This window comes from Bactrocera neohumeralis, chromosome 2 (genome assembly GCF_024586455.1).
Source record: "Bactrocera neohumeralis isolate Rockhampton chromosome 2, APGP_CSIRO_Bneo_wtdbg2-racon-allhic-juicebox.fasta_v2, whole genome shotgun sequence".
Lineage (NCBI taxonomy): Eukaryota > Metazoa > Arthropoda > Insecta > Diptera > Tephritidae > Bactrocera > Bactrocera neohumeralis.
The window spans coordinates 33,878,759-33,892,966 of NC_065919.1; the positions used below are offsets into that span (position 1 = coordinate 33,878,759).

The following is a 14,208-nucleotide window of genomic DNA, read 5'->3' on the forward strand; positions in this document are numbered from 1 at the left end:
CGGCTGTGTAAACTGACGGTGAGCAACACCAAAAGCTCCATTAGGATCGGGAAGGATCTCTCCGAGCCGTTCGATACCAAACGAGGTTTCATACAAGGCGACTCCCTATCGTGCGACTTCTTCAACTTGCTTCTGGAGAAAATAATTCGAGCTGCAGAACTAAATAGAGAAGGTGCCATCTTCTATAAGAGTGTACAGCTGCCTCAGCCGGCCTCAACACCCGCGCCGTTAGTTCTGCTTGCTCCAGACTGCACAAGGAAGCAATGCAAATGGGTCTGGCAGTGAACGAGGGCAAAACGAAGTATATCCTGTCATCAAACAAACAGTCGTCGCAGTCGCGACTTGGCTCTCACGTCACTGTTGACAGTCATAACTTTGAAGTCGTAGATAATTTCGTCTATCTTGGAACCAGCGTAAACACCACCAACAATGTCAGCCTAGAAATCCAACGCAGGATAACTCTTGCCAACAGGTGCTACTTCGGACTGAGTAGGCAATTGAGAAGCAAAGTTCTCTCTCGATGAACAAAAACCAGGATTTATGGTCCTTTGCGCGTTGGTCACGGCGAATATCGCATTCGATGTAACGATGAGCTGTACGAGATATACGACGACATTGACATAGTTCAGCGAATTAAAAGGCAGCGGCTACGCTGGCTAGGTCATGTTGTCCGGATGGACGAAAACTCTCCAGCTCTGAAAGTATTCGACGCAGTACCCGCCGGGGGAAGCAGAGGAAGAGGAAGACCTCCACTCCGTTGGAAGGACCAAGTGGAGAAGAACCTGGCTTCGCTTGGAATATCCAATTGGCACCACGTAGCGAAAAGCAGAAACGACTGCCGCGCTGTTGTTAACTCGGCTATAATCGCGTAAGCGGTGTCTACGCCAATAAAGAAGAAGGATTTGCTTAATTCCTTCTATTGTTAAAATGTGGATCAAAAATTGAGTTTCTGTCTTGAGAAATTCACATTTGTCCACTTGAATTTTTGTCCACTTGAATTTATCGAATAAATTCGTAATGCCCAAATGGTGTTGAGAAGGCGGTTTTTCTTCTATCTTCCTCTGTAACTGAGATTTGGGGAAAAGCTTTGGCTAAATCCAGGGTGGTGAAGTACTGTGATCTACCTAGTTTGTCTAGGATTGAATTTTAGTTTGGAATTGGAATTCATTGTCATACAGTAGTCGATGACAGTTCTATATTTTTTTTTCCCGGAATTGTCTGCTTTTTTCTCTACAATCCATGAGGGACTATTGTAGGGTGAATTGCTTTCGTTAATTATTTTCTGTTGTAGCATTTTTTCAATTTGGCATTTTATCTCCTCTTAATAAATTTGAGGATATCTATAAATTTTGGAGTATAAAGGCTTGCAATTTGTGGTTATAATTTCATGCTGTACCTCATTGGTGCATGATAGTTTATCTCCTTCTTTAAAGAAAAGGTCTTCGAAGTCATTGAGCAGCCTTAACCCTGGTCGAGACCAACGGTCTGACACAGTTAGTCGAGACCAGTGGTGTTTGGCTAGGCCAAGTGCTGTTTACATACTACATTTGTATGGAAATACGTGTTGTATTTACGCTAATATATGTACAATATAGATACATTTTTGAAATTTCTTACCTCACAGAGAAAAATATGGCTAATAAAAATAAAAAGATTGTCTCTATGATCAGTTGCAGGGACCAAGAAGAGGGCAGAAGTCAAAGACGAAGATATTTTCATAGAGATTTCTTCTTATTTATATGTGGGAAATCTTCTTATTTTTATTTAAAAGTTTATCTGCTTAAAATAATGAGAAAACTTCTTGTTCGATAAATTCTGTCTAAATGTAGGAGAAGGCGGTGAGAAGAGAAGGGAAGCGTACCGTTGCAAGTTCCATTGATTTCTTTTAACATCTTTTTTTCCATACTCTTGAATTCAAAAAGTAACTGAAGTGTATGAAAGAAAATAGAAAACAAAAACGAAATGTAAATCACTATAAGCAACAATAACATAATGATATGTGTTGAGCACGCAACCATAACATACATTATACGCGTCGAAGTGCACGGGATGTAGCCTTACGTATATTAGTTTAAAAAAACAGCAAATGCACAAACAAAAACAAACTATTCACAAGCATAAGCATTTCAATGTCGCCAATCATAACTGTATTTCTATCGGCTCGTGTTTTTGCATGCTTAAGATGATGCAATAATTATTGGGCATCAGTCAGTATTAACGTGAGTGTGGCCCGACGCGAGTTAATTTTTACATAAGTAAAAATGAGTCAAAAGAATATATTTTGAGCTGCACCGAAATGTGTACTCTTTATTTATACTCTTAAGACTAACTTATTACATGGTTCTTACTTCTATTTATACTAACTAATATGTTTACTTATTACTAGTTGATAGTTTGTTAAGATACAGATTATATTATTTGTTTAGGTTTGTTTATATATATATTGCTTGCTTAGATACAATTGCTTTGTTCTAAGATAAGGTTGTGGTATTCAAACTCAATGTTGTTTTGATACTTGTTTGTTTAGGATTATTTGTTGTAGTGACAGTGCACTTCAATTGTTCTAACTCAAGGTTGTTTCTGCATTCTGTTTACTGAAACAAAAGGTTGTTTGATGTTTGTTACTATTATAAGGAATACATTCCTTAACTCTCCCCTCTGTTAAAATGAAATGTCCTCATTTCAAAACATCTAGGCTTGATGTCGGCTTATAATAATTAATTATTTTATGTGTTTGATTAATTTTTTGAGTTTACCTTTTTATATTATATTATATAGTAAATAATTATTTTTGCATGTTTCTTATAATGCTTTCCTTTCTCTTATAATTTAGTGTTTAATTAGTTTAATAATTTTCTAAAATATAACAACCATTTTCCTTTTTGGGTTGCCTTGTTTTCGGTGCCTTTTTTTTGGAATTATTGGCTGTGTTTGTGAAAATTTTCACTTTTCGTATATGTGTGAAAAATTTTTTATGTTTATAATTAATATCTTTCTATATTATATACTTAATTATTTTTTCGTGTTTCAAATGATGTCTTCTTTTAGTTCGTTTTGAATTAGCGTTAATTTTCCAGAACTCAACAACCATTTTCCTTTTTGGCTTGCCTTGTTTTCGGTGCCTTTTTTGGGTAATTGGTGTTGCTTATGGAAATTTTCACTTTTCGATTGAGGATAAATTTGTATAAATTCCTCTTGTTGCTTGTTTATAATTACCATCAATGCAGTTACTTGTGCTTGGAGTTGGACCATCTTTGCTTCTTCCTAACTGATAATTAACTGTCCAATGTTTCAGGATTTTTCAGGACTCAACGTTATCCGCTTTTTCAGAGTCTATTGCGAATCTTGGTGAAAGTATTATCCATTATTTCAGGGCCTATACTTTTTTACCTTGTTCCACTTTTTCAGGAATTGTCGCTGTCCGCTCTTCCAGGGCCTGTTGTGAATCTTGCTGAATTCGCTGCTGTCCGTTTTTTCGGGATCTGCTTTTGATTCGTTCTGGAAGTATTGTCCGCTGTTACAGGACTTCTACTTATATCCATTGCCATTTGTTTCTGCACTTTTTTCAGGCATTTAGTGCTGGAAGTCCCACTTCCTGTGGAATTTTTTGATTTATTCCTTTCGGAATAAAATCTGGCTTTTTGTATAGCAAATAAATTTGCTATCCCGGTTGAGCCCCCAGTTAATTTTTACATATGGTAAAAATGAGTCAAAAGAATATATTTTGAGCTGCATCGGAATGTGTACTCTTTATTTATACTCTTAAGACTCACTTATTACATGGTTCTTACTTCTATTTATACTAACTAATATGTTTACTTATTACTAGTTGATAGTTTGTTAAGATACAGATTATATTATTTGTTTAGGTTTGTTTATATATATATTGCTTGCTTAGATACAATTGCTTTGTTCTAACTCAAGGTTGTTTCTGCATTCTGTTTACTGAAACAAAAAGGTTGTTTTGATGTTTGTTACTATTATAAGGAATACATTCCTTAACTCGCGTGTCTTATAAAAATTGTGACAAGTTTGAAAAATGGATATATTCAGTTTGGATGAAAACAGTAACCCTCCTTGCACATTAGATGCAATTGAAACGCTGCCCATTTTTAAATCATGGGAGTTAAATGATGATATTTGCTCCATTCTTATGGACTACGGAGTGACATCAACGATAATTTTAACAAAAATGGATTGGGAAGATATCGACTGTTTATTTGAAAAGCTTCCAACAAAATTTTTTGGCGAATGCATCAAGTTTAAAGCGGGATTAAGAGAATGGGGGAAGAACATGGTAAGTGTAGCATAATTTAATAACTTCTTTGATGCACATTTATGCAAGCATTTTTAGAATATACCGCTTATACGTGATGCAAGCACCTTATCTGCGAGTAGTCGAATTTTGGAGTGGTTAGAGAAAATTTCTGACGACTTAAATGCAGCTAAAAGTTCAAGAGATTCTTCACCAGTACTCCAGCCAACGTATGATAACTGCATGGACAGTCGCAGCTTAACCGACCTTTTAAAAGGTACGGTTAAAGGGCAGCTTGTGCTTCACTTTCAGCAGAAAAATGGTTTCTTGCCAAGCAGCAGAATACATTGTGTCACTGCGTAATAGAGAATTATATAGGAAGGCGACATATGGAGAAATGCAAAAGTGGGCCAACATCATCTGCGATGTATTCCCCAAAGAGAATCCGGTATGTATATCCATACGTGTATGTAATCATTTCATGTTTCAAAATGAAAAAAATCAGTTCTGCTTACTATTTTAATTATTTTTGGGAAATCATTTGACACACTTAAAACGTTGTGCAAAACATAAGCAACCAAATTAGGAGTTTAGTATGAACATTACTATTACTATTACTATTAAAAATTAATAAATAAAAATAGGGCCAAACCAAAATAAAACTAATTTTGTTGCATATGTTTTGCGCAATACTATTGATTTATTTAATTGTAACATGTTCTATTTTTTAATGCAACTATTTAATATTTAGGAAACATATTTTCTAGCAAGAAAATATGGTAAGAAAAATCCTACGGGAAAGCTATTTTCACGCTGGACGAATGCTGACAAAACCAATTATAAAAAGTTTTCAACCGATCGTACAACTACCGCTTCGCCAGCAGCTTTATCCAGCGGTATAAACAAATAGATTGTTTACTCTCACAAGATATACTTATTTCTGAATATTTAGATAAGTATTACGAAAAGAAATGCTGGCTGCAGAATAATTGCACACCATGGGAACAGGTTATTGATTACTGGAAGGAGACATCTGGTCAAAGAATTATAGATATCTATAACGCCAGTTCTTTAAGCTGCATTTTTAGTGAATGGCCGCGCTATAAGGACTTTCGTGGATATGAACTTGTGAGTTCTTATATTCAATGCTTTTTTCAAATAATTCAATAACTTATTTTCCATAGGTAGAAATAGGCTTTGAGACTCTTTACCCCGGGAAAGGAAATATGTTATTTTTGAAATTGGAGAAGTTTTATAAAGAAATCCTCAAAATTTTTGATAGAGATATAAAAGACCGTGTTTCAAGGGAACTATTCTTAAAGTATTTGCACATTGACAACATCTCAAATGGTAAAGTGGTTTATCAAATGAAATTGCGGTATTCAGGATTTCGTGCTATATAATATGCAAACGACCATATTACTATGGCAGTGCAATCACAAATTACATATAGATATGTATGTATGTATGTATATGTACAACAATAAATTTTATATTGCGCTGTCGTGGTGATTTGGAAATGCAATGATACCGGATCGTATGCACGAAATCCTGAATATCACTTTTAAAATAATAAAATTTTTATTTACACAGTTTTTTTACAGAATGTAAATATTGTATAAGTACAATTCTTCTACATGCTTTGCTACAGCCTTTGAGGCTTAATAAGGACAAAAAACCAACAATAGCTGATGCCCAAGCAGATTTCGTAACACTCGTTGCAACACGTAATGATATTCAACCCACAATAATTGAATTGAAGAACCAGTTTGCGGTAAGAAAGGGGAAACTACAGCCGAGAATTATCGTCGTTGGATCAGATTGGTCATCCATTTCAGAGTTTTATGTTTTTTGCGATGGTCTGCAATGGAAATGTACTACGTATATGAAGTGCGTTGACTGCATTATTAAACTATCGTACGTTTATAAGATAGAGTATTCACAAAGAAGCAAGCAAGTATGGGCATTTTTAGAACAATATTTTTATTGGGCTATAATGCCCAATTTTGCTTGTTTCATTTGTCAAAAAGCTCACTTAAATTCTATAGAGCTGATTAAACATCTAAAGTCAGCTCATGGTACTCCACCAGTTTGTAAATTTCAATGTAACGAATATAATTGCAAACAAATTTTTTCTAACATTCACAGATTTCAAATTCACCTCAAAAAACATTTGAAAATAGAAATAGCCAATCTTGTAAAGAAAATTCTCTTGCTCTTAATATTCCAATTCAAACAACTAATTCATCAAATCAACTAGTACCAATATAAAATATTACTTCTTTAAAAGATTCAATGATCGCGTTTCTACTTCAGCTGCATTCCAATACGAATTTTTCTCGGAAAGACGTATTCGAAAATCAAAATTCCGTAACAGAGTTAATTTCAACCCCAATATGAAATATTAAGAGCCATTAGTAATTTTCATGAAAATAATTCTATACTTGAGGAAGTAATTAAAATTATATCTCAGCCATTTTATGATTTAACCACCGAATACAAATTTTTCAAAGAAATAGAAAAACTAGACCTGTATAAACATCCGCAAAAATATATTGTTAGCGACGAACTCTCAGAAGTCATATTTAATAACAATCCAACTTTAACCTCAGCTAGAACCGAAATAACCCTATCAGACATTCCTTTTCAAATTAAAAAACTTTTTGAGAGTAAAGGGATCTTAGAGGCAACGCTTTTAAATATGAAAAACTTTTCAGAAAACCTTCCTTATACTCATTTCATCAATAGCAGCTTTTGGCAAAATTTAAAGAAAAATAATGTAACGATTCCATTTTTTTTGTATATGGATGACTTCGAAATTAATGATCCTTTGGGCAGTAAATCTGGCCAACAAAAAATTTGCGGTATATATTATAACTTTCCAAGCGTACCTCAGTACCAACTTAGCAAATTATCAAATATATTTGTAGCAGGGTTTGTTAAAGTTCGAGATCTACAAGATTGTGGATTTACTGTTTGCCTTACACCACTTCTGAATATTTTAAAAACATTGGAAATTAATGGCCTTCAAATAAATGTAGATGGCAAAAGCTGTATAATACATTTTAAACTAGTACAAATTTTAGGCGATAATCTTGGTCTTAACACTGCATTAGGCTATGTCAGTTCTTTTTCTGCGAATTCTTGGTGCAGAATATGCAAAAGGCAAAAACTTCAAACTCGTACAGATTGTCTTGAAGTCCCGAACTCATTACGAACTAGAAGTAGTTATAATAGCGATATTTTACTGAACAATCCTGTTGTTAGTGGCATTAAAAATGTTTCGATATTTAATTCCTTGTCAAACTTTCATGTAACCGATAACATTGCTTGTGACATAATGCACGATTTATTTTTGGGTGTTTGCAAATATAATTTTTCCAAAATTTTACATTATTTTGTGTATGAAAAAAAGTTTTTTTGTTTAGAAACTTTGAATTACAGGAAACAGATGTTTCAGTATGGGGATACAGAAATTGGCAATATAAGTCCACCCATTCAAAAGCACCATATACAAAACGCTTCATTCAAAATGAACGCGAGACAGATCAAAACATTTTCTCACTTGATACTGCTCATGGTAGGTGATCTAATTGATCGAGATGATTTAGTCAGCGTTTGAAAAACTACGCTACTCTCGTAGCATTTCATTTTACTCTTGCTACCGCTCTCACTTTGTCGGGAGCCACAGCATAGCCTTAGCATAACAATGTAAAGTATGCGCTCTACTCTGCTCCGAGTTTTGTTAGTTAAAAAACTATAGCTGGAGCGGGAGCAAAAAATTAAATTTTGCGCTATGCTCTGGCGTAGCGGTAGTAAAAAATTGAAAGCGGTAGCACAGCAGAGCTAATGAAAATTTTCATGTGCTACAGCTCCCGTATGTGTTTGTTGTTTTTTTTTCTTTTTTGCTATTTTCTGTCATTTACAAGTATGGTACAAGTTGGTATACAAAAGAAAGTCGTTTATAACTCAAGAACGGCTGCACCGATTTGGCTTAAAATTGGTGGGGAGGTAGCTTAGAAGCAGGGTAAGGACATAGGATACATTTTATCTCTTTATGCTAAAATTCAATACAACTCATAAATACAAAAATTATATTTCAAATCATAAGCATTTGTTCAAAATTTATGTAGTAAGAATCATTTGAAAATTTTAGTAATTCAAAAATAGAAAGAAATAAGTAAAAAATTTTGTTGGAGCAAGAAGCGTTTTTCTTACTTTATTTATTATTTTAAAAATGCGGGGGTGTAAAACAAATTAAAGTGCAGTGTGCTCCTGTTCACGGTTCCTTAGCGAGTGATTTATTTTCAAAGTTGTTCATATATACTCTATATACATAATTGCTCTTTAGAAGATTTGAGCATTGACATAAGTAAAGAAAATTATGAGTACAATATGTGTATGTATGTATACATGTGTGTACAAATGTAAGTAAGCGTAAGCCATTGAGTTATTAACAAGCAATGAGATAAAGAGAGATTTATAATAACAATATGTTGCTTTTATCCGGAGCACGGGTCACTGTCATTAGGGTGACCCAACATCCCGGCCCGCGTTGAAAGAACTATCTTTCAAGAAATTGGAAGAATGGCTAATTTATGTATCGGCCTACAAAGAGTTCCATTGGCAGTTCGGAGATTCACCACTCTAACATGGCCATCTCGTCCAAGCACGGTTGATTCGACCCGACCTAATCTCCAACGTTGCGGTGGCAGATTGTCATCATGTATGATCACTAAAGCACCCTTAGTGAGATTAGGTGAAGGTGTTGTCCACTTTACTCGGGCTCGTAGTTCGTTTATATAATCCACAGACCAGCGACGCCAAAAACTTTGTTTGATGGCAGTGATTGTGTTGTAGCGATCAACGTGTGAGACGGTCTTCAGCTCCAGTGAGCGCTCAGGCAAGCCACGCAAAGAATCACCGACCAAAAAATGACCAGCTGTCAGTGAACCAAAGTCGTTGGGATCTGATGATATTGAACATAGTGGACGTGAATTAAGAATGGCTTCTACTTCTACAGCAACGGTGCTTAACTCTTCGAATGTCAATTTAGTGTTTGCCAATGTGCGATTTAACAACCCTTTCGCGCTCTTCACCGCAGCTTCCCAAAGGCCGCCGAAGTGAGGTGGCCTGGGTGGAATAAAATGGAAATTAATAAAATCAGAGAAACAATATTTATAGATTTCATTTAACGTTTCAGTCTTGAATAAGAACTGTTTGAGGTCCTTTAACTGGTTAGATGCGCCCACAAAATTGGTAGCATTGTCGCAAAAGATATCACATGGCATTTTACGGCGACCACTCATTCGCTTTAATGCATTTAGAAATGCGTTTGTTGATAGGTCGGAGACCACCTCGATGTGCACAGCTTTAGTTACGAGGCATACAAATACAGCTAAATATGACTTGGTGGGTGGTTTTCCTCGAATTCGAAGATATGTGTTAATTGGTCCACAAAAGTCGATTCCGCAACGTTCAAATGGGCGTGCAGGAGTAATACGTGTATCTGGTAGTGGGCCCATTACCTGTTGTAACAGCACTGGCTTGTAACGAACACAATGCACACAGGAACGAACAATGCGACGAGCAACATCTTTAGCGTTGACAATCCAAAATTCTAATCTGATGAAGGCGACCAATGCCTTTGGGCCTGCATGAAAATTTCGCAAATGTAGATGTCGAACGTACTTTAGTACAAATTGGGAATCACTGGGTAGTAGAATCGGATGTTTCTACGAGTTGGGTAAATCTGCATAATCTAGACGTCCGCCAACTTTTATGAGTTCAAAACCGGTTACGTTGTCCAAGAATGGTGTGAGAAACTTCAAGTTACTCCTTAGGGCTTGGTTTTTTCGAAGTAATTGAATATCGTTTGAAAAATGTTGTTGCTGAATGTTAAAAATAATGCAATATGATGCACGTCGTAATTCGTCAGGAGATGGCGAAATGGTGTTTGTCGTATACTTTCGTCTGCATTTATCACTGAGCCGAAAGAGCCAGGCGATGAGACGCAGACAATGGAGATACGAGCTTATGCCATCAATGACATCGATCAAGTAATTTACCTCCTTAACTATAGCAAATGTCTTCTTGCGTTTTTCTCTGTTCACAATATCCATGTCAAGCTCAATATTGCCTGTGTGTCTTGGCCATTTCATTGCGTTTTCTTGCAAAAAGTGAGGACCAGAAAACCATATCGAAGATTTGAGCTCAGCAGCAGGGCAGCCTCGAGATACTAGGTCGGCGGGATTCTCTTTGGAAGGCACATACCTCCATTGTCCACCTGCGGTTAATTCCTGTATGTCAGATACCCTGTTGCCCACGAACGTTGACAGCGTAACAGAGTGTTGTTTTATCCAATGTAGAACTAGTTGCGAATCAGTCCAAAAGAAAGTAGTTATGCTAACAGATGTGAATATGTTCTTTATCTTAGCATACAGGCAAGCGAGAAGGTGGGCACCGCAAAGTTCGAGTTTTGGAAGAGACTGCTTTTTTACTGGTGCGATCCTTGATTTCGACGTTAATAAATGCACAGCAACCTTTCCGTCAGAGTCTTCTTCGTATGTAAATTGCCGAACCGTATGCCCGAATTGATGCGTCGCAAAAACCATGCAACTGTATGTCGCGAGCATTAGGTAGCAGACAATAACGAGGCAGGCTGAGTGGTGAAAGCGAGTTTAGAGATGCTAAGCAACAATTCCAGGCTTGGTGTATATGTTGAGGAACCGACTCGTCCCAATCTAATTTTAGCAGCCACAATTCCTGCATAATTATTTTTGAGGTTATCACGACTGGTGAGAGCACTCCAAGTGGATCGAACAGCGATGAAGCGATAGACAGTATTGTGCGTTTTGTGACAGACTTGTGAACTTGCTTTGGTGTGAATGAAAATAACAACGTGTCGTTGCGTTGATTCCAAGTCACCCCAAGTGCACTTGATGTAAAATCGTCAGTAACGCTTAGTTCTTTCATAGTTTGGCCTTCCATGAAATCTGGGTGATTGGAATGCCACTTGGATAGAGGAAACTGTCCGCGTCGAAGTATCTCAATAACTTCTTTCTTTAATGTGTGTAAGGCATCTGTGTCATCCGCACCACATAGAAAATCATCGACATAGAACGAAGTCTTTACAGCCGCGGCGCCAATTGGAAATTCTGCCATATGCTTATCTGCTAAATAGTGAAGGCTTCGCACTGCTAGATATGGGGCTGAGGCGGTACCATATGTCACAGTGTTGAGCTGGTATGTGAGAAGATGTAATGAAATCTACGATCATTTTTATTCAAGGATACTTGCCTGTACATTTTAGTGACATCTGCGGTGATAGCGTAACGATATAAACGGAAGCGCAGAAGCAACATGTACAGCTCTGTTTGGATAGTTGGTCCGACTAAAAGTAAGTCATTTAGCGATGTTTGTGTCGTAGTTTGGCAAGAGGCATCAAACACTACTCGTAACTTTGTTGATGCGCGTGTAGGTTTCAGTACGCAGTGATGTGGAATGTAATAGTGTGGTTCATCTAATTTCGGCGCTTTTACTACAGACATGTGACCAAGACGTTCGTATTCTTCCATGAACGAGACGTACTGGGAATAAGTGTCTGGCGAATGCGACAGACGGCGTTCTATTGCTAGGAATCGGCGACGAGCGATGTCGTATGAGGCTCCAAGTGCAGCTGGATTGTCCTTAAATGGCAGCCTCACAATTATGCGTCCAGTAGTATCTTGATGTGTTGTGGCTATAAAATGACGTTCACAAATGCGATGATCAGATGAAATAGGGTTGGGTTTGCAGTCAACAGTTTCGAGCTCCCAAAGGCGTTGCATGTTTGCGTCAATAGAGTCTTCGCGAAATAGCAGACATGACTTTGAAGGCGTATAGTGCTTGGACTGGTATCTTCCAGAAACCACCCAGCCAAATAATGTTTTTTGCAATGTAGGTAAATTTTGGCCAAGATTTATTTGAACAACAGCGAGAGCTTCAAAAAATGCCTCTGTTCCAAGCAACAGATCGATGCGTCGAGGTTTGAAGAACGTTTCGTCAGCCAAAGTTGTGTTGGCTGGCAAATTCCAGTTTATTGTGTCAATTTCAGCATCAGGTTGGTATGCAATATGGGGTGTGATACCAAACTGGAGCGAAAGTTGAAATGCTGATGTAAGTGACTTAATTGTTGTGGTGGTTCGAGCTTTAAGGTTGGTAACTGAGTCACCTATGCTGCGAATGCCAATGTGATACTTTTCTCGACGAAGGTGAAGCCTTTGTGCGAACTCATCGGTCATGAAATTCACTTGAGAACATGAGTCGAGAAGAGCTCTTCCAAGCTTGTACGCACCCGTTGAATCTTTAACTAAAACTAAAGCTGTTGCTAAAATGACCTGCCCGTGATCCGATGTCTCCATATGCGAATGCGTGGCAGCTAGTTGGTTGTATGTATGAGGTTTGGTTGAACATGATGATGATGGTTGAAACGATTGCGAAACAGGAAGAGATGTTGTACTTGCAAGTGTAGGCAGAGTCGCGTTGTCATGATGCAAGAGCGTATGATGCGTTCTGTTACAGGAGCGGCAGCGATGCCTCGACGCACACTGAGCTACTCTGTGACTATTGCTCAGACAATTGATACAGAGGTCGTATTTCTTGGCAGCATCGTAGCGTTGATTCGTGTTCATGTCCTTAAATTGAGAACATCCAATGATTTTGTGTTTATCGCTAGAGCAAAGAACACAAGAAGGCTTAGTGATGGCGAATGATGAGTTTTGTCCACGGGTAGTAATCCGAATTGGTTTGGTGGACTCGAACTTATGATGTGACGAGGAGTCGGATGAATGCAAAAACTGACAATGGCGTTCTAAAACTTGGGTGCATTGTATCCAAGTTGGAAGCGATTTGTAGTCTAGCGATTCATTCCATTTGTTGCGAGTTTGCTGATCACATTTTCCAATGACAATGTAAATCAGCATTGCTTGTGCGATGTTGGAGCTCGTGCCCAACGATTCTAACGAACTGAATATAGCTGATGCCTTGTCAATCAAACTACGCAATTGTTGATAGTTTGATTTATCGGCTGTTTGCAGCGTAAATAAGGAGGTAATTCCTTCCAAAAAAATCAGAGTGGGATTATCGAAGCGTTCCCTGAGTCTATCTAAAGCTTTCGGGTAGTTTTCGCTGGTTACCTGGAAGGCTCTTACGGTTTCCAGGGCTGAACCTTTAAGACACGACAACAAATAATTAAATCGTTCTATATTGGAAAGTCTAGGTTCCCGAGCGACAAGTTGAGTAAAAGATGCAATAAAGTTTTTGTATTCTGCATAATTCCCGCTGAAAATAGGCAGCGACAACCTTGGCAAGAATGATGGCGTGGAAACAGGTGTTGGAGCTGTTGTCTCGGGATAGTTAATTGTAACGTTTCCTTCGTCCCCAAGTTGTGCTTGAATGCAAAGTTTGGCTGTGACATAGCTATCCTTTAAATCTGCGCGACCTGTGTCTGATGGATCCAAATCTTCAATGTCAGCTTGAACTGAGAGTGCTTGTTTAAAGTATGACTCTAGTATTCCCAGTCGGCATTGCAACTCCGCATGTGAAGGCTTTTCATCAAAGTCTTTTGATCCCTCAACTATAGATTTAATGCGTGATATATTGCGTTTTATATTAGCACGTTTGCGTTTGGAGTGTTCAAGAGACATTATCCCTTTTACGTTATTTTTGTACACCCTTAATGTAAAGCGAAGAGAATAACTACCAGCGGTCAGTTATAGCGACGGCAAAAAAGAAGTTGTATACTGCTCACTAACAATGCGTTGTCTCACTAAACAATGTCTCACTAAACATTTAGTGCAGGCAGCAAAAAATGTAGAAAATGCTAATAAAGCGCGATAATAACTGCTGCTAGCAGCAGAGCTCTCAGAAGAGATGCGCTGACAGAACAGCAGCAATGGTGCAGCGACCAAGCG

At 37.6% G+C, this 14,208-nt stretch overlaps 2 protein-coding genes across 4 annotated transcripts; one reads left to right on the plus strand and one right to left on the minus strand.

The window, feature by feature from the left end:
• Positions 1-2,135: 2,135 nt before the first annotated feature.
• LOC126764084 (uncharacterized) lies at positions 2,136-8,453 on the plus strand. Of its 3 annotated transcripts, none has more exons than XM_050481878.1 (7): positions 2,136-2,219; positions 3,959-4,297; positions 4,355-4,703; positions 5,007-5,151; positions 5,213-5,383; positions 5,440-5,605; positions 5,860-8,453. In XM_050481878.1, the coding sequence occupies exons 4-7, from the start codon at positions 5,032-5,034 to the stop codon at positions 6,513-6,515; spliced, it is 1,113 nt and encodes a 370-aa protein (XP_050337835.1). In that variant the 5' UTR covers positions 2,136-2,219; positions 3,959-4,297; positions 4,355-4,703; positions 5,007-5,031; the 3' UTR covers positions 6,516-8,453. The 3 variants fall into 3 exon arrangements, with proteins under 3 accessions (XP_050337835.1, XP_050337829.1, XP_050337843.1); XM_050481872.1 differs by lacking the exon at positions 2,136-2,219 and adding an exon at positions 2,226-2,606; XM_050481886.1 differs by lacking the exon at positions 2,136-2,219 and adding an exon at positions 2,226-2,606 and having other exon boundaries at positions 5,007-5,383; positions 5,444-5,605.
• Positions 8,454-8,826: 373 nt separating this feature from the next.
• LOC126751466 (uncharacterized) lies at positions 8,827-13,941 on the minus strand. The gene is made up of 2 exons (XM_050461754.1): positions 11,555-13,941; positions 8,827-9,388 (listed from the first exon to the last, which is right to left on the minus strand). The coding sequence occupies exons 1-2, from the start codon at positions 13,939-13,941 to the stop codon at positions 8,827-8,829; spliced, it is 2,949 nt and encodes a 982-aa protein (XP_050317711.1).
• Between the last annotated feature and the right edge of the window lie 267 nt (positions 13,942-14,208).

Excerpts from the sequence above, each read along its gene's own strand:
- LOC126764084 (XM_050481878.1), top strand. The coding sequence starts at position 5,032 with ATGGTAAGAAAAATCCTACGGGAAAGCTATTTTCACGCTGGACGAATG. Across the intron at positions 5,152-5,212 it reads GCCAGCAGCTTTATCCAGCG|TATTACGAAAAGAAATGCTG; the intron begins GTATAAACAAAT and ends TATTTAGATAAG. Across the intron at positions 5,606-5,859 it reads CATTGACAACATCTCAAATG|AATGTAAATATTGTATAAGT; the intron begins GTAAAGTGGTTT and ends GTTTTTTTACAG.
- LOC126751466 (XM_050461754.1), bottom strand. The coding sequence starts at position 13,941 with ATGTCTCTTGAACACTCCAAACGCAAACGTGCTAATATAAAACGCAAT. Across the intron at positions 9,389-11,554 it reads GATGTCACTAAAATGTACAG|GCCACCTCACTTCGGCGGCC; the intron begins GCAAGTATCCTT and ends TATTCCACCCAG.